The 23,236-nt window shown below is 47.1% G+C and overlaps 1 protein-coding gene across 1 annotated transcript; it reads right to left on the reverse strand.

The window, feature by feature from the left end:
- Positions 1-1,492: 1,492 nt before the first annotated feature.
- NIPSNAP1 (nipsnap homolog 1) lies at positions 1,493-19,175 on the reverse strand. Its single transcript, XM_072983104.2, has 10 exons — positions 19,021-19,175; positions 13,103-13,233; positions 11,853-11,898; positions 10,533-10,627; positions 8,222-8,292; positions 7,748-7,888; positions 6,391-6,422; positions 4,755-4,849; positions 3,797-3,880; positions 1,493-3,038 (listed from the first exon to the last, which is right to left on the reverse strand). The coding sequence occupies exons 1-10, from the start codon at positions 19,116-19,118 to the stop codon at positions 2,974-2,976; spliced, it is 858 nt and encodes a 285-aa protein (XP_072839205.2). The 5' UTR covers positions 19,119-19,175; the 3' UTR covers positions 1,493-2,973.
- Between the last annotated feature and the right edge of the window lie 4,061 nt (positions 19,176-23,236).

A 23,236-nucleotide genomic window follows, 5' to 3' on the forward strand; every position in this document is an offset into this window, starting at 1 on the left:
TTCACACGCTCCCAACCCTGTTTTAGACTCAGCCTCAGCCTTTAAAGGAAAATTTCCGAAGCACTGAAGATGTGAGGGAACATTTACCCTGTGTCGTGAGGAGGCTTAAAGACCAGGCATTCATCTCCACCCATTTTGAGCCGGCACCAGAACCCACTGGCAGGGCAGGGAGGTTTTGACAAGAGCAGCCGCTTCAGCCCTGCCAACTTTCCCCATTGAGCTCTCCTGCTGCAGATCAGACCACAGGAGATGGGGGCAAATAACTCTGGCAGGGACGTGGTGGCGCTGCAGGTTAAAGCCTCTGTGCTGCAGGGTCAGAAGACCAAGCAGTCATAAGATCAAATCCACGCGACGGAGTGCGCTCCCCTCGCTTGTCCCAGCTCCTGCCAACCTAGTGGTTCGAAAGCACGTAAAAATGCTAGTAGATAAATAGGTACCATCTCGGTGGGAAGGTCACGGTGTTCCGTGTCTAGTCACGCTGGCCACGTGACCACAGAAACGGTCTTCGGACAAACGCTGGCTCTATGGCTTGGAGACGGGGATGAGCATGGCGCCCTAGAGTTGGACACGACTGGACTAAATGTCAAGGGGAACCTTTACCTAACTCTGGCAGTGCCTGGGCTTGTGTTGCCATCTGCTGGTCATAAGAAATATTGCTATTTCTCCCCCTTGCTCCTGGAGACGGAGGATGGTCAGGGAGATGATATGAAGCACATGACATGCCTTTGGCTTTTTGCTGACCTCTCAGAAGCTCCCAGAAAAGAAACTTGTTCTGTGTTTCTGCAAATCAGTATAGCAACCTTCACATCTATTATGTTGACAAGTGCTAGTAGTAAAGCCCCATTAATGCAAAGGTGTTTCTTCACGAGGTTTCTATCGAACCATCAGTCACATTTACAGAACTTTATAGGGTGTCATACAACACCATCCTCTGCTAGCAATCCTCTCCTTATTCTCCGCCAGTTCTTCCTTCTTTCCAGTCCTCTCTGTCTCTCTGCAGGGGCCTTCTGCCTGCAAACACCTACAGACGGTTGTCTTTCCCCCTTTTTGTGTTGGAAATTCTCCGAACATGGAACTCATTGAACATCCCTGATGAAGAACTTTGGGGAGTGTTGTTCTTTAAGGAAAGAAAGATCTAAGACTCAAGGAGACCGAGAGAGTCCCACAAGACAAGAATCTCAGCTCCCACGCAAGCATGTCCTTAAATGGTGAAAGATGTGTTTGTCAGAGCACAAGCTATCCTTCACCTCCATATCTTACATTTCGGGATGCTTTGCTCTGTGACGGATCGCCAGAAGAAAACTGCAGCTTCATCTCCCACTCTGATCCTCAGGGCATGGAATAGCGACCATGCCATGGGCTCCTCTAAAGGCAAGCTCAGTGTCCGGTGTAATTTGGCCCTTCTGCTCCTATACAGAGCTCCACATTTCAAAGGATTCTCACAGAACGGCCATGCATGTTTGCTAAATCACGTATCCCTCTCACACATAAGTCTTGGTATATTAAATATTTTAATTGTATTTGCCGTTCAAGACAGTTTTACAAGGTCCCTCCAAAGGGGAGAACACTGTTTATTGACAAGCACGTTTTCATGATCCCACCTATCATGATGGCTCTTGCAAAAAGCTAAGGCTGTTTGTGACACCCCTGCCTGGAGAGAAGAGGCCCCCTTTCAACTCAGAGGCCAGGCTTTCTTGCTTCACAACGAGGCCACCGTGGTGAAACCAGCTGGGGGAGAAGATGGAAGCGGGCAACAACTTTTGTTATGCATTCCTAAAGCGCCACCCTGTGACACGTACCTCTGCTGGGACAGTGGGCTGGAGAGGGTGCTCAAAGGCAGGCCCACCTTGGCTGCGATTAAAAATGCCCACCCAGTTTCCAAAAGCTTTTGGGAAGGGGAGAAAACAGCTGGGCCCCGATGACTTCCTTGGCATTTCGACAAGGCCCAGTGGAGGATCTGTGTTCGGATATCTGGTTACTCCAACTGGCTCCTGGCTAGTCGGAAAGTGAAAAAAAGGGAGAACCTAGAAGAGCCACATTTGAGACAACTCTGCAAAGCACAGGGCCTCGTACGGAAGCGCCGTGCTTCTGTGTAGCTCTGTAAGCAGACGACACTCTCTCTAGACTTGGGAGGAACTTGTGAAAGAAAGCAACTGAAGTCACATGGAACAGCAAGTATGAAAATATCAGGAGACGGAATGACTAAGAATTTCTCTCCAATACAACCTTGCACCGAGACACAAGTCTCCTTCAATCCTTGCACTGGAGTAGGCCAACGGGGCCCCTCCTCTTGCTGGGTTCAGGGTGACCTTCTGGAGCTTCGTATCATTGGGCAGTTGGACCCGAAGCCCTTAACAGAAGAGCATGGCGATTCAACTCAGACCTCAACGTAGGAAAGGAAAATATTGCTATGCTGGGGAGGACTTGGCATCCCGGAGCAAAATTGTCAATAACAATGGCTGGCGCGCCCTGCAGTGGCAGGAGGGACTTGAGCTTCAAGGGGGCAAACCTAAGACTCTGCATAGGAACCAGAGATGGGTTGCTCTCCCTACAAAAGATTGCGACACAGAGCAGAGGTGCAAGCAAAACTAAAAGCGAGCGCATTCCAGGATCCAAAAGGTGCTTCTGGCATTCAGAAAATGGCCCTCCAGCACCCGGCCAGATGAGGCCCTCAATCCATAGCAATGGACTGGGTGTATGCTCTGTTCATCCACGTCGACCCCATTAGCAGAGCAAGGATGATGTCTTAGCTCAAATCGGACAGGAAAGTTCAGCAAACACTGTTTCCATTTGGGGGGGGGGAATATATACTTGTGTGTTTTCCAACCAGAGTGACATGAGAAAGAAGGGAGAGAGCAGCTTGGAAAGGGAATGGAAAGAGATTGGGGTGGGGGGCCTTATGGAAAAACTCATTTCTTCCTGTATAACTGCTGAGGTGGGTGCACAGAGAGCGTTAGGCACAAGGAGACAGGATCACTGCAGCGGGGAGATCTTCAAGGGGATCATGATCCGAGATTCCATGCTCCGAACCAGAGGCACTGCAAACAGAGAAAAAAACTCAAAAGCAGTCCCTTTGCAATGAAGTGTGCGGGGGGAAGACTCACCAAGCATCCTTCCCAAGGACTCTTTGCAAGACCAGGATCTGTCTCAGGATGCATTCTAGCCTCTGGGATAAGAGAGGCGCCATCCTTTCCCTTTTTCATCCCATGATTTATCCAGACCGGCATCCTCTCCATTGCACATGGAATCTCATGTGTGTGAGAGAAGTCTTTTGGAGACACGGCTGTGAGATGGAACAGGGAGGGAGCGGGCAGGAGGCCTCTTTCTCTGACAGATGGGCTCAACCCTATTCTCCCAATCTGGGGGTGAAAGGAGTGGCCAGCCTGCACCCCAAGACGGGAATCTGTGAAAAACCGATGGAGACGCCACAGCAGTGAGAGCACAGCTGGCACAGAGCCCAGAAATTTTAATTTAAGGGTAACAACATCCAGCAACATCTGGCTGGGGAATTCTAAAATATTTCGGTCCTTATGTCGGAAGCCTGCTGGCCGGGCACAAGTCAAGTCTCCTGGAAAGGAGAACTTCCACCGTTTCAAAGCTGGTGGTCCCCGGAGGTGTTATGCTACAACCCCCACCCACCCCAAAGGCTTTCTGGGGACGATGGGAACTGCAACCCAAGACATTTCTGTTCTGTTGTGTGAGGGGAAAACCGGTAAGGAGGAGGAAACAAGGGGGAGGCTGGCTGTAGGAAAAGCTTGAGTCCAATCTCAGGGACCTCCTGGAGGCTTTTTCTCACCTGTGTAGTAAACATTCTCATCCCAGCCACGCTTCCTCCAGGCTGCGTTCCTGGTCTCCTCGCGAGACTGCAGGTCCCTGTAAGCTGGACGGAGGAGAGTGGATGACCTTAACATGGGGATGCTTATAAAAATGGAACCAACGCTGTAGGAGCTGACAAGCCCTCACGAGAATGCAACACAGCCAGGTTGAAGTCTCCACTAAGCCAGGAAATTCATAGGGGGCCCAAATCCTCTTTACCTACATAATCTCACAAGAGTGGTTGTGTATGTTTACTCCCCCCCGGCATCCATGGCTGCAGTGGTTTCAAGACTGGGTGTGCCACCAGTCGCCCACCTGAATGGAGGAAGGGGAGCTTCCAGGAGAGGGGAAACAGTCTGGCATCGGCCGGACTCTGGCCAGGATGCCCCGGGTCCATGTCGTGTTCCCCTCCACCTAGCCTAGTGGCCTCATGAAGTTGCTGGCAGGATAAAACGAGGGAGAGGAAAAAGCGTATGTGATCCCCTGAGAACCCCCTGAAGGGGAAGTGGGATAGAAGGAGAACAAAGAAATCAACCAAACACAGAAACTGGAAGGACCCATTTGGCTGCATCTTCAAAGGAGTGCGGTTGTGAGGATTCGGGACAATAGATCTAGATAACCTGTCATAATAAGGCTGAAAAGTACATTTGTGTCAGAGAGACGCGGTTCGCACAACCTTTCGTCTCCGAGGTATCAGACTTAGAAACTTGTGTTTACTGCCCAAAGGCCAATCCTAAGCGAGATAATTTGCAAGTGGCAAAAAAGGGGGGGCGCAGTCCCGCACACTCAGCTCTTAAGGCCCTTGCCCTTCCCATCATGGTTTATTTATGCTTCTGTCCAGAAGGACACCGAACGCCCGAGCAGGGGGAGAGGCAGCAGAGGTTCCCCAACTGCCCAGCTCACCCCGACGACAGGTCTTTTTCTGAACGGCCACCTACCCCACAAGTGGTGGACGACGTAGAGCTCTCCAATCTGGGAGAAGAAGCCGCCGACGGCTTCCTGGTTCTCTTGGCGGTATTTAATGGCCCGTGCCCTGATAAATCCAGAGGGAAAGGAAACAGTGATCCAAAACCAAGGATAAACACAGTCGTCGGTCATTGCTGGGGCGTTTAGATAAAAAGCAAGCGGCCAGCGGTCTGACGCTGTCAAAGCACAGCAGGACCGGCCTCCTGCCTATGACTCAGGCGGCTCAGGGGCGCTCAGCAGAGTCGTGCCTAAAGCAGGTGCAAGACTCATTGAGTCAACCTTTTTTTTTGGTTCACATCATGGCCAACTCATTGCCTGCAGGAACTTTTTCCCTCGCCTCTCTCATCACAAAGTACCAGCGAGGGCCCAAGTGAATTCTTAAGAGAGAGGGAGAAAAGCTTGTCTTTGAGAAGAGGATTTTTAGATTTCTTGGGAGTACCTGCCCCATAACCTCTCGTTCTGGGAATTCTGCCAGACTTATACACATTTTCCTGGAAGTTTTTTAGTCTCAGCTGCCTCCACTGAGTTTCGTGTTCAAAACGAAAGCTCCCAGTTAGTGCCAAGGCAGGAACAGGAAGCTCGGAGGAGCTGGGCGTAACTAGAACTCAAAGCCTTCCAGTTGGAGCCTTTTCTCCTAGGTCAGCCTCATTCAGGTGTCTGTCAGGTCGAACTCCCAAAATGGGGAATTATAGGATTTTTAGTCTAAGAAATATGAAAGCTAATCCATGCATCTCTATCCCCCAATTCCAAATGAAGTATAATAAATATCATGCATCTCCATCATGTCCTCCACCACTAGCGTTCCTCCTGTGGCAAAGAGCCCACAGTGTTGTAAGCTTTCCTCCAGGGGAGCTGCAGCTGCCTTAGAGCATGTGCAGAGTTCTCAAAAATGGCTGCTGCACCTCAGCAAGGTGGCTCAGACAAGTGTCTCTGCGTATGGCAGAGATACACCGCACTGGCTCTAACTGGGCAGGAAAAAAACAACACGTGTCTGTAGGTCTCCTCGCACCCCAGCGATAGGACTGCTAGTCTTCTGCAAATATTTTTTTTTGTCTCTTCGGATTCCACCTGGAGAAAGTACGTTTGCTCTCACGGCTGGACTAACTTCGAGCTTCTTGCCTTTGAAATCCCTTGGCCTGTGTTTCTTGCGGGTCTGGTGATGGCCATCCCAGTGCCAAGCCTTCTTTCTTCTGAAACCAGGGCAGGAGGTCTGCAATTTGTGACCCCCCTCAGATGTTGCTGGACTACAACTCCCATCATCCTTCACCCCCAGCGAGGCTAGGTAGGCTTGATGGGAGGTCCAACCCCACAACTTCCAGTGGGCCACCAGTAGCCACCACCACTAGCCTCGGGCACCTCCCTTGTTTAAGAGAGAGGGAAGCTAAGCAAGCCAAAGAAATATTGGAGAAGAAGGAAGCTCAAGGATTGTTTCTTGCGTGATTTCCTTGGCTCTGGGAATTTGGGAGAGGGAGAAATTATTCCGCCTAAACCATACGTGAGTTCCTTGTGCCAGAAGATCTTTCTTCTTGAAGGTTTACAAGCTCCCCAAGGAAACGGATCTTTTCGGCAAAGGAGGGATAAAAGGTCCTTGAAGCATTTGCTGCTTACCAGTTATTTCCCCACTCGATCATGGTGCCAGGCTGAAAGCAGAAGGAAAGGACTGTGAGGGCAGGTTGGAGAGCCCGGGTTCAAAACTTCAAAAGCAAGCCCCCCCCCCCCGGTCCCCTGAAGGGCAAAGACTTGGGGAAGCCCTGACCAACCAGGAGGGCAGGTTTTGAAGAGCTGTGCCAGTCTGGTGCATTTGGGGTCCCTCCCGATCCAGACGTCTGATTCAACATGGGCAGGGCTGGTACCCTGCACGCAGTGCTCTGGACACATTCCCGGGAAGCGGAGTGCCAATGGAATCAGCACTAAATGGGGAAGCTTCGCATGATGCCTTATGGCAGGACTTCCAGAGGTCCGGTCTCCCTCCACCACAAAGGGGTAGACCAACCCCCAGGTCTGGCCAGAAGGCCAGAAGATTAGACCCTCGCTTTCCTGGAGCTCTGGTCGGTCCTTTCAGGCAGACGGGGCCTCCAACAAGCACCACAAAATGACCACCTCAGCCAGTGCATTGCAACAAAGCAATGCAGGGCTGCACAAGGCAAGGTGCTGCTGTGCTGCCTGAATCCTGCCATCACCGGATGTGATTTCCAGCTCAGAGACAGAGAACTGATTTCACATGCAAATGAGGCGATGGCCAATTCCCAGCACTTACAAAGAGGTGAACTAGCAGGAAATGGGAGAGGAAGAACAATAGGAAGCTGGACGGGCAGATCATCTAACCATGGCTGGAATCCTACCGGTCTTGTGTAGCAGGGACTGGATACTGCTCAACCGGTGTATACAAGCACCCCTGCTCTCTGTTGCGCCACTATCAAGTTGCGCAAGGGGTTGCACGTTCAGCACATGACAGACAATATTCTGGTTCAGACTGCTTGCACGATTCCCCTTCAAGTGCATCTTATTTTGCAGTAAGATTTCGGCCAGTGTATGCAGACATTCCTTATCATCACCCCATCATTCGTTTAGAAATACAGTGAGCTTGTGAGACATTTGTGAAACATCCAGAAAAACAAATCAATTTCTTTTGGTCTAAGCTTGGCTGGACAGGTCTCTGGCTGCGGAGCCAGAGGCTGGACGTGCAATTCCCCACTGTGTCTTCTGGGGGGGGGGAAGCCAGCCTAGGTAGCCTTGGGCAAGCTGCACAGTCCCAGAGTTTCCCCAGGAGGAGGAAATGGTAAACCATTCCTGTGTATTCTCTAACTCAAACCCCCAAGAGGTTCGCCATAAGTCAGAACTGTCCTGACGGCATATAATTATTATTATCTCTTGGGCAGACGCAATACAAATATCCACCGTTTCCTTCTTTCCTACAATACATTGCCGTTCCCAAGTCCTGGAAGCAAGGTCGACCCCAGCTCACCTTCAGCTTGTACGTTCTCAGCTCATAGATGTTGGGCCCACTTCGGGGCAGAGGCTCGTTCCAAAAGCTGAATTCCAGCAGCAACTGATTCCTTCGGGAAAGAAGCATTTTACTCCTCTCTTTCCGGAATTCCATGTACTCCTAGAGGGAAAAAGAGAAGCTCACACCTGGGAAGACAGCCGGCTCACGTTCATGGTGAGAGGACACCATCCATAAAAATGGGCCACGATACCAGGAAGAAGATATGAGAGAATCTCTGCCCCTCTCCGTGTTCTAAACGACATCTCCCACCATTCCTTGCTGGGTCAGACGGACGGGAGTCGTAGGCTAAAGAATCTGATGACCCAACGAGTCCCAAGCTCCATGAGGCTGCAATGCCACACTACAAACACCATCGGGCACACAGGCAGTGCTTGTGCTCCCCTCCTCGCCCCGAACAGGAATGCAGAGGAGAGGAAGCCTTTGACTAAATACCTGGTTCTGTTTCAGCTTGTTCATGCAGTCCATGAGGGCCGGGTAACCTCCGATGAATCGCCAGAGGTGCACTACAAAATGAAGAGGAAAAATGGGTCTCCCGCATTCAGTTCAGGTGAGTTCCCAGTACATATCTCCATCGCTTCGACTGCAAATCCCTGCACCTCCAGTTCCTCAAATCCTCACGAGGCCACACATACAGCCAGAGGCAAAACGATCTTGCCGAGATCCCGGCCGGGGTCTAAAAGCCGGACCCAGCTCGACCCCTTTCCCTTGAAACTGTCCCGAGACCTTTGCTGAAGCAGATAAGATGCACCCACCCCCTGGCATGGAACAAAAAGTGAACACAACTGTGTACATGACACACAAGAATGTGCTACAATATGGAAAACAATCTGGCAATGATGTGACCATTAGCAAAAGAGACACTCAAAATATATATACTTTGGTTTACTGTCTTTTAGTGTGGTATTTATTTGATCCTCAGTATTGGTATACAGTGGGGTCTCGACTTACGAACTTAATCCGTATTGGAAGGCAGTTTGTAAGTCGAAAAGTTTGTAGGTCGAATCTGCATTTCCCATTGGAATGCATTGAAAATCATTTAATCCGTATCTGCTCTTTTCCGTCCATAGAAACTAATGGGAAGCTGCTATTCCGCCTTCTGCCACTAGAGGGGGATATTTTTTCTTGTTTTTTCTTAGGTCAAGAAAAGTTCAGGAAAGGAGGGGGGAGGCAGAGAACAGTTTTAAAAGCACTTTTGAAATCTTTTTTTTTTCCCAACGAAGCCAATTTTAAAGCACGTTTTAAAGCATGCTGTGCTGATTGACCCAGGCTTTGCAAGCCAGAATGACTCTCCCACTTTTGTCCCCCCTTTTAGGTTCATCCATGTTTTCAGTTGGTTTTTTAAGATACCCAGCGAAGGGGCCGCATGAATCATCAGAGGGAGATTGTTCCAGAGATGAGGAACCACCGCTGAGAAGGCCCAGTTTCTAGTTCTTTCCTTCTGGGCCTCTTTTGGTGTCAGGTTCTTCAGCCTCACCTCCTGATTCACACGGGTGATACGGGTAGACCTTGGTTAACTGAAAGTTCAAATTTAATGCTTTCCCTACCTCCCATATGTTTTTTTTCCCGGTTCATAACTCGAATCTAAGTTTGCAAGTCGAGTTAATATTTTTCTATCAGAGCGGTTTGTAAGTCGAAATGTTTGTAACTAGAGCCGTTTGTAAGTCGAGGGTTGACTGTATTTGTTTTTTGCTTTATATATTGTCTTTTCATACACCTTTTATACCTCTTTACATACATCTTTTAAAGATGTAAGCCACCTTGGGTACTTCTTAAAGAGGAAGGTGGGGTAAAAGTATTTTAAATAAATAAATACACTGGGGGGGGGGGAAATCACATGATAAAGAAATGTATCTACAAGTCTTCGCATTGTGTGTGTGTGTGTGTGTGTGTGTAGAATCAGGTCCAAATACAGTGTGTGTGTGTGTGTGTGTGTGTGTGTGTGTGTGTAGAATCAGGTCCAAATACACTTTGTCAGAAAAATGAGAGGAACCAAAGCTGACAAATTCATCCGCTCCTGTTCTCAAGAGAAGGACCAAGCTTCTGGATGCTTGCTGTTCCCACCTAGCATGACATCAGAGGAGGAGCGGTGCCGCCCACGAGGTTGACTTTCTTGTCATTACAGCAGCGCAGGATTAGGCCTACCTACAACCCTCAACAGCTTCCCAGCATCCTTAGCTGTGTTTCTCTCCCCCAAAAGACAGTATGTGGCCAACACTTCATGAGTTTACATGCATCTCTCTCTGTTTTTTTTTAAATAGTGGCTTTTGGTCCCCATTTCTTGATTCCCCCCCCTTTTTTTTCCTTGTTTTAGTCAGCTTGAGGAACATTTGCAGGGGACAGGAAATAGCTTTTACTGATCCAATGAATGGGAGTGCATCATTTGCAAGCTTTACACCTTAAAAAGAATTGGTTTGGAGGTGGGTGGGATGTGCAGCCTGCTAAGGTCCCACGCAGGTTACAGACGGCCCTAGATCATCCGAGCTTGCCTGCTCCTGCACTAGGCGCAAGGAAAGCATCCCCCACATGCAGTTAAGCTGCTGTTTCTTTCTTCATGTTTCAATAATACCTCTAATTTAGGTATTGCTAGTGCTCTGGCACTGCCATCAATGCAGCTAAAGGAGGGCTTTAAAAAAAAACCTGAAAAGCAACATTCCAAGGCTAAAATAAATACCAGCAAATGGATAAAAATAGCATAACAGAGAATCCCCGGGTCAACTTGGTGAGTTGCCCCCCACCCCCTCACCTGCCTGGTCCTGTTCACCATACCAAGTATTCCAGTTGCCAACCAGGTCGCAGGGGTAATCGGCATCAGAATGCAGCTTCGGAAGCACCTGCTCCCTGCGAAGGAAGACGGGAAATCAACAGGTGAGGTGGGTTCCTTGCCCATCTTAATTCCTAGCTGGTTATTCAGATTTTTTTGGAGAGCCTGTGGAACTCCTACCTGGCCATGTATTCCCCCATGAGACCCTCATCATATTACGTAATTTATGTGTCACACTTCTATTCTCCCTGACCAGAAATGGAGCTTTCCTGCTCCCACTTCATCCTCACTTTTATTCCTGCACGGTGGGTCACACTAAGAGAGGAAAGAGGGCTTTGTGACTATGCCAGGCGGCAGACGAGAACTAAAATCTGAGTGGTGGCCACAGCAAACTTGCATATGTGCACAAAGAACAACTGTTTTGACCCACAAGAAAGGAAGATCCGGGGGCTTTAAATCCACACCTCTTTCCTTATTGGCTTCCTGGATCATGCACACTCATCCCACACTCTGAAGAGCGCAGTCAAAGATCCCTTTTACTGTCTTGTTTGAATGAGTGACTTGAATGGTTTTGATACAGAAAGGCAGGGTCCTTTGAGGGAGAAAGTTGTAGAAGAGGTAGCCGGGTTACTCTGTGGAAGCCTTATAGGTAAAAGGAAAGAAAGAGAAATAAAAAGTAAAAGAAAAAAAAAGTGGTGACACCTAAAAGACTTTTATATATTTAATGTGAGCTTTCATGGACGAGTTCACTTCATGGTAAGTGAAAGAGATTTAGCATGTGTATTCCACTCTTTGCAGAAATATAACATTTTAAGTGGGCGGGTGGGAACAACATCAAGAGCCACTCAGAGTGGTATAAAAATACCAGATGGGCGGGATATAAATCAAATCAAATCAAATCAAATCAAATCAAATCAAATCAAATCAAATCAAATCAAATCAAATCAAATCAAATCAAATCAAATAAATAAATAAATAAATAAACAAACAAATAAATAAATAAATTCCCCCCCCCCAAAATCATTTTAGTGAAGACAGAATGTGTTATTTGGGCACAAACGTCCAAACAAGGAGGGTAAAATCTTGTGTTGCAGAGGGAGGAGGAGAGGAACTGGATTAGTGGCCTGCTACCTGGGACACTGAATAGCAGACATATATACTGCAACATTTTGTTGCACTTCTCAGGGGCTGAATTTGATTTTTGCTTTTACTCCACTGCTTTTTACAATGGACTAACTGTTGCAGAGAGATCTCTCCTAGAAATCACAGATTCCCTTGTGTGTGGAATGAGGAGACACTTACGTTAAGCTGTTGTAAGTATCAAGGCACTCAGGTTTCACATTATGGACTGAAACAAAAGAAAAAAGAGTGATTAAAAAAAACGGGTTGAAAGCATATTTTCCAAAGAGCAGAAAGTAATTCACACACGACTGGCAACCGCTAGTAACTTTTGGCCAACTTGCCAGTTGACGAGATGAGCTTCCGGTCCCTTTCTTTTGGAGAGCAGGAGCACAAGGAAGTGGCTACTCAGCATCAGTGGTATAGTGAGACCAGGACTCGCAGGATCAAAGAGACTTTTCTAGATTTCACGAGGGTCTGGTTTTTATTCCTCTGGTCACAAAGAGGATGCTCAAACTCTTTCTGCTCAAGCACAAAGCATTCCTCATCTCATGGCCTTGATGAAAGAAGATCAAATTCCAGAAAATACGAAAGTGACACCAAATTGTAACCACCCTGTGAACGCTGGACCTTGTCTGCAGGCCAAGCCTTCCTCCCTTCTCGCCCACAAACACGCAGGTGTGCAACAACACAGAAGGGAAAAGCAATACAGCAGGACCCCCTTATCCACGGAATCAGTATCCATGGACTCGCTGATCCATGGTCTGGAAATATTAAAAATATTAAAAGAAAAATCCTGGGAATATGTATTTCTAAAGCTGAAGTTTCCAGAACTGGCCACTAGAGGGAGCCACAGGCCATGCTATGTACAGTATAGGGATTGGTATTAAAATAGCATTCACTATACAGTGGTGCCTCGCTTAACGATGATAATCCATACCAGGAAAATCACCGTTAAGCGAAAACATCGTAAAGCAAAAAAAAACCCCACTGAAACGCATTGAAACCCATTCAATGCGTTCCAATGGGGTAAAAACTCACCATCCAGCGAAGATCCTCCACATGGCGGCCATTTTCGCTGCTGGTATAGTGAGGAATCTGTCCCTAAACACAGCGGGGAGCCATTTTAATTACCCGGCAGCCATTTTGAAACCGCCGATCAGCTGTTCTAAAAACGTCATTTTGCGAAGAATCAGTTCCCGAAGCAGGGAACCGATCATCGCAAAGCGAAATCCCCCCATTTAGACCATCGTTTTGCGATCACAATTGCGATTGCAAAAAGATCGTTAAGCAGATTCGTCGTAATGCGGGGCAATCGTAAAATGAGGCACCACTTTAATCTATGTTTTTAGCATCTGCAGGAAATCTTGGAACTGATCCCAGAGGATATGGGGATCCCACTGTATAGGAATGAATGTTCCATAGTAGCTCACACTGGATCTTGTACAGGTGGTTGGTCTCTTTCTTGGACAGGAGGTTGGAATGTGCATCCTTCCGGGGATCCACCTTGTGGACGAAAAGGGAGCGGAACCAGCTGCTTTCATTACTGTCTTTGGAATAATCCCTGGAAGAAGGAACAAAACGTCAGGCAGGGAATACACAACAGGTTATCTCTGAATGCAGGCATCCAGAGCAAGCTTGTAAATAATGGCTCCTCTGGTCGCCTATAGGGGCACAGAAACTACCTCCAGGCGATCAGGCCAGGAGGTGGTTTGCAAAGCTCATTACTCTTGTACGCCCTGTTACTCTTCTTTGTTCCTAGAGGCTCTCGTGATCCATCTCCATAACCTTCTTCTTCTGATTATATTAATTGTTTTTAAAACGTATGATTACTTCCTCCAGCAGGACCTACTTCTGCATGTCATTCTCCCCCCCTCTCTCCTCTAGCCCCGTTTCCTCCTAAAGAAGTTAAGGGATAAGAAGGGGTCTCTTAATACGTGAGGGGCTTAGAATAAGATACCAGCTTCATCATCAGAAAACTAGCATCTCCCCGTCTAAGGTGATACTGTTGTATGGATCTTTAGGAAAAGAGGCTATGGGGAGAAATATTCCCACAGTTATATTTTTCTTGTACAAAATTTCCCACTTTAAAATGAATCAGTTTCATAAAATTAATCTGTGACAAAATTTAGGTACATGATACAAGGAAAACGTGGAAAGGGAAATGAATGCCAAATAAATCCAGAATCTAAATTGCAATTTTTTTTAAAAAAAAACCCTTATCTATATTCAATCACACTGATTTTCTGCATGCTAAAATTTCACCCTGTCTTGCATTTTGAAAATCAGAATCATTGAACACTAGGAGTTGCCGTGTTTCAAACCTTTGAAAAATGTTCTATGAAAATGTTTTTTAAACTTTGAATAAGTTCATACTGAGGAGGAAACCCCTTGCAAACCCCAGCATGGGTTTGATGACACTTCCTGTCATTCCCAGCCCGGGTGGTGGTGGTGGTGGGAAGGGACGAGTTACAAGTCCCAGGATCCCCCTGCCAGCTCAGACAGGAGGATACTGGGACTTGTTGTCTGAAAAAAACCCAACATTTCCTCTCTCTCTGTCCCAGCCAGCCTATCTTGTGGTCCTCCATTTTATTGGGTTTCTCTTTCCTGAACCTTTTCCAGCTCTTTTCTGTGATGGGAAATGATGGGACAACTCTTCCTGTTCCAATAAAACCTCATCCTATTCAGTCATCTTTTTTTTGCTGTTAATTGACTGCCATCAATGCTCGCTGTCACTAGGTGACACTGCAGTGTGGAGACCGGCCAAGCCAGCTTCTGCTTTCTTGGACTACCGCTTTAACCCAGAGGCAACCCCCTGACGGGGCATCTCCAAAATCAACTGCCCTTCCCAGCTTGTCCAGGGCAAAAGGTGAGGACTCTACCCACGGCCTCCCACCTTTCATCCTGCAGGTCTTAAAAAACAACCACCACCAGGGAAAAACAAAGACCTTTCAGTCTCTGGTATATTTCCCCCCATGCTGGCTGGGAATCCTAACACAGAACTATTATATAGGTTTTGAGTCTCTCTTTAAAAAATAATAAAAGTCCACCACAGTTGTAACAGAAGAATAAGAGACAGGTGAAACGAGAACTAATGCTACACATCAGTTTTAAGTAAGCCTCTCTCTTTACCGCGTTTCCATTAAAAAAAAACTCCTACGCATTTACTTGCAAAATGAAAAACCGAGTGATTTTTCCCATCCCTTTGGCTCAAAAGTGCAGCCCTACAAAACCCCAGAGAATGTATCGCTCAGAGGCCATTCTCTGCCTCTGCTTTATGATTTGAACTGGAAATGTAACTTGTTTGTTTTAATTCTTGTTTTGGATTCAGATTCTAAGCCGCCCAGAGTAGATTCGTTGAATCTAGATGGGCGGGGTAAAAGCCGAAAAAAATAAATAAAATAAATAACTTTTTTGACAACAAGATCTCCTGGAATCAACTCCCTGACAGTATGGATCAAGGGAGTTACTGCCTGAAAAGTAATGTCGTAAAACCCTGCGTGAGATACCAGTGAAAGACATGTTGCTCATCTTCCTGACACTCATGCTCCCTTTTTTGATAAACGTATTTAACTCATCACCCCCTTCACAGCTGCCTCCTCCTAAGAATTATATTTAAAATATGAAGTATCAAGACTAAAAAAAACCCCAAATCCAAGTTTTGGCCAATTTAGGAACAAAGCATCCCAGTGAACATCAAGAAGATGGAGTAATGAGCTGTACATTAAGAAAGGTACAGGTATATTTGTGTGTGTGTAATATTATATTATTGCATACACTTTTCCCAACTGCTTGGGCCTCGCCTGCATGCACCAATTCAGCCCCAACACCCCTGGAGGCCAGACCCACTGGTTGAGCGTCACTGAAGCAGAGGTACTAGAAAGGAAAATTTGAAAAGGAGGAGAGAGGATCTCTGTTCGGCCAAGACCTTTGCCCGAACGCTGGTCACTCATTAACTTTGAGAAAGACTGGATAAACAAAGCTCCTGGACAACCCAGCCAGGGCTGCCCACGAGTTCAAATCCTGTTCAGAGGCTGTGGCTATTTCAGCATCTGCTTTACTGCGAGCCAAAGAGAAACACATCCTCCAGATGTGTTTGGTTCCACCTCTCGCTGTCCACAACCGGGGCTAGGGAGGATGAAGGCTGCCTCTGGAGGGCCTCAGGCTGGGGGGAAAGGGTGTGGACAGGTTTCATCAAGGCCAATGGCTCATGCCATGTCAGCACAGAAGGCAGGGCAAGAAGGGGGCACGGCGGATGCTCCTAACTTTGAATGCCAGGTATCAGGTAGACCTCTGGTCCCAGAAGCTCTCTATGGGATATTTATGCAGAGGGAAGTTTTGGAGGCTGTCATGGCTAATTGCACCTAGCTGGGTTTGTTCCAGCCGGATACTTGGGGGCATGGCCAGATGTGCAACCAACCGCCTTCTCTTCAGTGAGCCTCAGCAACGCGATCCCTTCTGTGTGGGTAGAAGTATTCAAAAGCACCCAGGTGGTCAGGGTCTCCGGGGACCAACCTCTACTCCCGGCTGCCTGCTCTCTCATTAACATAGCTGGCTAAAGCAAATACAAAATAGCTTGCCTAGCATTCCAAGGAAATCAGGACTTTTGGTTGATCAAACAATCGTTAGTTCTGGCTTTGGAATCCTTGTTTGTATTTGAGCAAGCAAACAAGGAGCTCAGGCTTGGACGTGATGCTAAACGAGGAGTTCGTAATTTGTTTATCTGACTTTAGTCACAAGGAACAGAATGATGTGCCAGCAATCACGGTAACCCAGCAATCTTGGTTTATTTATTACAGTAAGCCCCCCATTTCTGGGGGGGGGGAATTGGTTCCAAGCCCCCCACCCGTGGATGCTGAAAACTGATAATAGTGAACGCTACACACAGCATGGTAAAAGAAAAGAAAAATGCAGAAAAAAGTATTTTCACCATGTAAAATTACTAGAACTAGCCACTACCGAAAGAATGCATAGCATGGTCTCTGCCTCCCTCTAGTGACCAGTTCTGGTAAATACATGGTGAAAATATATATACAGTATTACACATTTCTAGGATTTTTTCCTTTAATATTTTAAATATTTTCAGACTATGGATAAGTGAAACTGCGGATACTGATTGCATGGATAGGGGCCCCTACTGTGGTTACATTTATGCCACCTTGAAGAAGCTCAAGGCAGCAAGCACGCATCTTCTCCTCCCCATTTTATCTTCCCAACAGCCATGCAAAGTCAGGAGGAGAAAGAAAATAACTGGTCCCATGAGAGTTTCACAGCTGAACCTGGTCTCCAAGATGACAGCTGGACACTCTATATGTAAAGGAGGCTACTTAATTCCTAAAGGTCCCTATCCCCCCCGAAACAAATATATAAATATTTTAAAACATCAAGTTTCTGGTGAGCCCAAAATAGCTACTTAACCAGGAAGCTAAAAGTTGTATCTGCGCTTAATTTAAGACTCCAGGCTTGCCTCCTTGTACCCTCAGTAAAAAGAAATATCTGCCTTCAAAAGAGGTTCCCTGTTGCACCTCCGTATGAATTACTGCTCTGGACCAACTTATCTGTTTATCTGAAAGACTTTCAAGCTATGTTTCAGGCCAAAGAGTCCTCCTCAAGAAGCTGACATGAAATCATAAAAGCCATTAAAAACTAGTGAAGAAAATCTGAAGGTGTCTAGCTTACTATCATCATCATCATCATCATTATCAATAATTATTATTATCAAGTCAATTCTGACTTATGGTGACCCTTTTCAGGGGTTTCCAGGTAGAGAATACTCAGTAGTGGTATCCCCTTCTCTTCCTCTAGGGGGAGCCCTGGGACTGTTGTGCAGCTGGCCCAAGGCCACCCAGGCTGGCTTTTCTCCCTGGAAGCACACAGTGGGGTCTCAAACTCCCAACCTCTGGCTCTGCAGAGGAGAGAACTTAAAGAACCCCTAAAATTGACTATATCATTATTTACACACTTAAAAAACCAGCAGAGACACGTGCCAAATATTTACAGGGTTTAAATCTCTCATTATCCCAGATTTAGGATCCAAGACAGTAGACACGACTGTTAAAAAGCAGGACACCTAGAAATTTAAATGATATTAATAATATTCCCTGTTTGGGTAGGGGGCTGAGGCAGATGACACTTGGGGGTTCCCTTCCAACTCATCAATGCTACCAACTGTATCACAGGAGTTGTAGGGTGAACTGAAAATAGTTTTTAAAGCCCAAGCCTTGAAATCATAAGGTTGCAGACATAGGGGAGATGTGACACTCTGCCCCAAGCAAAGGAGGAAAAGGCCAAATGTCTCTAGTCACAGAGAATGGTCTTCGGAAAGAAATCAGGGGTGGCAGCCTGGGGACCCTCCCCCCCTTACCGACCCCAAACTTCGGAGGGGCTGGCTGGCATGCCCCGTGACTGCCTGATCTCCTCTTTGGCTTTCAGGCTCGTCTTTGTTTCTGTTGCTCCAGGGGAAACGGATTTTCTTTTTCTGAGCCTGGCCTCGGCCCAGAGGCTTAAGGTCCCGACCAGGGGCCGCCGGTAAAGGGAGAGGTACAGAATCAGAAAAAGCATGACCTCCGAGCCCCAATTTGTGAGGAAGCCCCAGAGGTCTGGCTACGGGGAACATAATAGGGTGCAAAAGATAAGCCAGAGGCCCAGGGCTTAATTAAGCGGGTGCTCCAGAGCAAGCCAACCAGCCCGTCTCCAGCTCCAGGCCATGGCTTTCCAAAGCAAGCAAGCAAGCAAACCGAAGATTTTAAGAAGCACCTTCCTGGTTATTTCCCCTCCCTACAGAAAACCACGAGTCACCAGAAAAATTGAATAAGGGGAGTCCAAAGCATGTCAAATCTGGACTCTCTGGGTCATGAGAAAAGCCAGAGCAAAAGCCAGCCAGCAGGAGGAGGAAAAGAGGAATCCTGCATATGAGAGGCATGGGCTCGCCCAAGCACCCACGGCCTTCAGCTCAAGGAGAGCGAGCAGAGACGCTGCTCAGAGGGGGACTTCCTACACACCATGGATTCCTAAGGGTGCCAGAAATCGGAAAGGGCCCGGAGGGCGCATCCCAAGGGGAAGAACGACAGGGGCGACCCCCCCCCAGGTGTCTCTGCCGGGGCGGGCAAGGGGGCTTCCCCAGCGGTGGGCACCCCCTCCGCGGAGGCGGCTCGAGCCCCCGGACCCCTCTCCTGGGAGAGCAGGGCGCGCAGGCGGGAGGCGCGCCGGAGGATCGCGCGCCAGGTTCAGAGGCGCGGCTCGGAGAAGGGGCTGAGAGCGCGCAGGGTCGCGGGAGGGGTGGACCCGGGGAGGAAGGGGGACGGAGGCAGCCCTCCCTCCCTCCCTTCGGGGGCTCTCCACTGCCGCTCACCGGGCTCCGCAGCCGCGCACCAGGCCCGCTCCACCGCCGCGCAGCGCCGCCCGCAGCAGCAGCCAGGGCCGCCCGCCCGCCGCCGCCCGCGTCGCCATCTTCGCTCGCTCTCTCGGCCAGCCCACGCCGGGGAAGGCGGCCGGGCGGAGGAGGAGGCGGTTCTCGGCGCCGCGCCTCCACCCGAGCCAACCAGCGCAGGGGCGGCGGGCCTTTCGACCACCCTGCAGGAGCGTGCGCTCCGGACTCGCGCGCAAGGCTCCTCTTGGGCGCGAGAGGGGAAGGCGCCGCGATCTTTATGCCACCTTTTTTTTTTTTTAGCTTGCAGAGGGGGAGAGAAAAAAGGGGGCGACGCTCTGGGGTGTTGGTGGAGGAGGACATTTCAGCCCCTGTCGCTTGCATTAAAAACTGCTCCGTTGAAAATATCCCCTTCCGTTGTTGTGGATGAAGCGGCGACCCCGGAGAGGCGGCTTCAAATCGCCGCCCGTCAGCCGGGAAGACTCCCCGGAGCGAGAAAAGGGGATGGTCGAACCGCTCCTAAATATCTTTCATTCCTTCCAAACTCGGTTGGGGACCCCTGTAAGCTGGCTGCAGCTGATAACAAATATGCATGAAAAGATGCACCAGCTAAATTTCCTTTTCCAAGCAACGATTAAAAAGACCAGGAACCCTATCCTTTTAATTCGCGGTCTCTCTAGCACCTCTGAATTTTTGTTTCTGTTCTTATTTCGGCTCCGGGGAGACCCAGTCAGGAACACGTGGGTTCAAAGACTTTAGAACGGGAGGCCCTTTAAGGACCTCATATAGTTTTCAAGTGATAGGAGATTTTTAGGGAGTGTTTTAACCAATTCCACTAATTAAACATCTCACTTACCTTGAAATCTCTCTTAGGGTCTCCATAAGTCGGTTCTGATGGGAAGTGACTGTTTACTTGGGAGGTCTGAGTGGAGGAAAACCAAAAAAATTATTTATTTATTTATTTATTGCATTTATATGCCGCCCATCTAGACATAGTCTACTCTGGGCGGCTCACAACTTAGAACAAAGACTCTTAAGGCTCCTTTTAGCTGCCTGTTAGTCTTCAAAGTTCTTGCAATTTTCTGCTTTTATTTTCATTATACATTTTGTTGCGCTTGTTAAGGACTAGCGGCTTTTGTTTGGGGTAAACTTGCTTGGAGGGCTGCAGTCTGCTGAAATTGAGGATATAGATCAATGTGTCTTCAAATAAACGTTGTTGCAGTTTTTAAAGTTCTCACCAGGCACAGTCAAAATTATAAAAACATTGACTGGTATTATATAACAGATACAAGTGTTAACCAAAAACCTAAGTATCTATTGAATATCTACGCAGTATGTATGCTGTTCCTAATATTGCCGGGGTTTGTCGCTCTAATGGTGTGATTTCTGAGATCTTCAGCCACTTATAGTACTGCGTGGAATTCCTTGATATTGTTCCCAAAGCCCCAATGACTAAGGGGACTACTGAAGTGTGTTTCTTCCAGAGGCGAGATGTTTCGATGGCTAGGTCTCTGTACTTTGTTAGTTTTTCCAATTCTTTATTTTCAAATCTGGCATTCGCTGGAATTGCAATGTCAATGATCCAGACATTTCTTCATTCTATTGCTACTATCTCTGGTATGTTATGTTCAAGGCATCTGTCCGTTTGGATCTGGAAATCCCACAAGATCTTGACTTCTTCATTTTCCGACACCTTCTCTACCTGATGTTCCCATGTTTTTTTTTTTTTGGAGGATGGCAAGTTATATTTTTTTGCATAATTGCCAGACCATAATTGCTCTGCATTTTTTGCTAGTGATGTACGGTATAGAATAATTGATGGTTATTTCAAAATCACATGTTTTCTCTACATTGTTTCAAGCGTCCATCACACCTTTAAATTTTCTTTGCTGTAGCTGTTAACCACTGTTTTAATTCCTCCATAGTTTCAAATATTGTTTTCCTTACTGGATCATATATTTTGCATAGTCTGGCTTTTACTTTTTCATTTTTAAGTTTTAAATCTTTCAAGTGTTTTAAGTTCCCAATGTCTGCAAGTAATTTGTTTATTTTGCTTTCCAGATGAATTTTCCATTTTGGAGTGCCACACGTTTTCTGGCTTTTTTTGCAGCTTGTAACCAAGTTCCATGGTTATTAGTGTAGCTGTGCTATACATGAGCTGGTTTGTTTCCTTTTGGGTTGGTCGGAATTGTTCTGATGACAATATTTGCATCATTCAGTAGATCTTTTACTGGTTTACTTTATAATTGGCGCAAATTGGGGAGCCTTTGTTTCTGTCAACTCATAATTTTGGGCTGTTCCAAAAGTTGTTCCCTTATTGATATGTTTTCTTCCACGACTGTATCGGCCTCTCTCCCCCATTCGTCTTCCATACTGTGGTCATTGTCCTGTGTTGATTTTTCTTTTGCCAGCTTTTCTAGTTCTTGCAATTCCAGTTCTGAAAACATTTTACTCTGGATGATAAAACTTCTCTGGTCCATTAATCGTTGTTCAGTTATGTCCCTACCTGGATGTTTCCTTTTCCAAATTTCCATCATTCTTTTTTTGAAAACCACAGGCCATTGGGTTTGCCATGTAATAACATTTAATAATTTCTCAACTTTCGGCATAAGTCCCAGTTTTGCATTTTATGTTGTTCCAGTCACTTTTCCACCAGCCTGTCTGGGTCCCTCAAGAGGGTCTGCTGAGCCCTGTAGCCCATTTGTCACCAGATGCCCAGGGGTTATAGCATCTGAGGCGATCCTTGTTGAAAACTGATCTGGTATGGATTTCTGTTTATTTCCTCTCATCATAATTGAAGGTTGGTGGACACAATGGGTCTGGTTTCTCAGCTGAGACCTCTCTGGCTTGGGAGACCCTTCAGCTTAGCTCTCAACCTCATGGAAGCGCACAAGCCCCTCCGCCTCAGAAAGGCCTGTGCCTTTGGAGGGGATGATGATGATTTAGACATCTTTAGAATTTCGTAATTATTATTAATTTTATTTTATGTCTTAATGTAAGCTTCCTAAGGAGGCTCTTTGGATTCTAATGACGGTGACGACACCAGGCAGCGCCTCCTCGATATACCACCTACTTTTAAATAAATAAATAACCTTTAAGAACTGCATACTCCTAAAACAGAACGGAAATCAGTCCATTTTCAACAGCGGAGACCCAAAAAACCAGATTAAATGCCCAGAAATATATTGACTCCCATGCAGTATGTGTGAATGTACTGTAGCCCCCATGTGACTTGGACATGATTCTTTGATCAGAAATCAATTCAGCTTGCCCGTGTGACCACAGGAATTCCCAGTGGGTTGTCTTCCAAAGAGCATCCGCTCACTTTGGACCAATTTGGAGTCCTACCCCATTTAATTAGTGCGTGGATATTTTAAAGTATTTGCACGTTTGTCTAGATAAACGAAGAAAATATTAACAGGAAGGAGAGACTCTCATGTGACGCAGGACGGGTGCGTTCCCACTAAGGCTGGCCCTCCATTCTCAGCTTCCACAAATCTCTCCTGCATTGACTCGTCCCTGTTGCCCTGCTCTCAGTCCTCACGAAACCAAAACTGCCCCTCTGTTTTTTTTTTTTTACTTCCAAAGAGCCCCAGTTTGATTTCAGTCTTACTTTCGGCTTCTTCGTTTTGCTCTGGATCAGTTCAGAAGCCAACAAATACTGTTGCTTCAGATTCCAGATAACTTCTGGATCTGGAGCACATCCCTAACAGAAAGGTTGGACTTACCGTTACTTTTTTTTAAAATGGTGGCTCCCATAATCTCATGGCCTGCAGAGCCTATGGGGATTCTGGGAGTTGTAGTCTGCAAAAGGTAGCCATTCTCATCTCCGAGCGGGTACAGGATGTTGGGCTCATCCTGAATAAAGGACAAGCCCAATAAGTTGTGTTTTGCATCCAGAAAGTGCTGACATTCTGTGGAAGGTCTTCACCTTGGCAAGCTGGCATTAATGTTGGCAGGATCCGTCTCTCCACTCCTGCAGTCTGGGGTCACCTTCCGTAAGAACAGAGATAATTCACTTTCTCGAGAGCTTTGTCAGTAACCATTGAAACTTTCCTTGCCTGAACAGAGAAAATAAATAAGCCCAGGAGTGGATTTGTCAATGTCAGAGTTTATTCTTTACATTCAGACATCCTTTCACTCTCGTTTGAGTTGAAAGGCAGTTGTTGGACCTGCGTTTTTTTCAAATCCCAGTGATGGC

The sequence above is a fragment of the Pogona vitticeps genome, chromosome 14 (genome assembly GCF_051106095.1).
Source record: "Pogona vitticeps strain Pit_001003342236 chromosome 14, PviZW2.1, whole genome shotgun sequence".
In the NCBI taxonomy this organism is placed as follows: domain Eukaryota; kingdom Metazoa; phylum Chordata; class Lepidosauria; order Squamata; family Agamidae; genus Pogona; species Pogona vitticeps.

Coding starts and splice junctions, on each gene's coding strand:
- NIPSNAP1 (XM_072983104.2), bottom strand. CDS start 19,118: ATGGCGACGCGGGCGGCGGCGGGCGGGCGGCCCTGGCTGCTGCTGCGG. Junction 7,889..8,221: donor ACAAGCTGAAACAGAACCAG/GTATTTAGTCAA, acceptor TTTTCCCTCTAG/GAGTACATGGAATTCCGGAA. Junction 3,039..3,796: donor TGAGAATGTTTACTACACAG/GTGAGAAAAAGC, acceptor CTCTGTTTGCAG/TGCCTCTGGTTCGGAGCATG.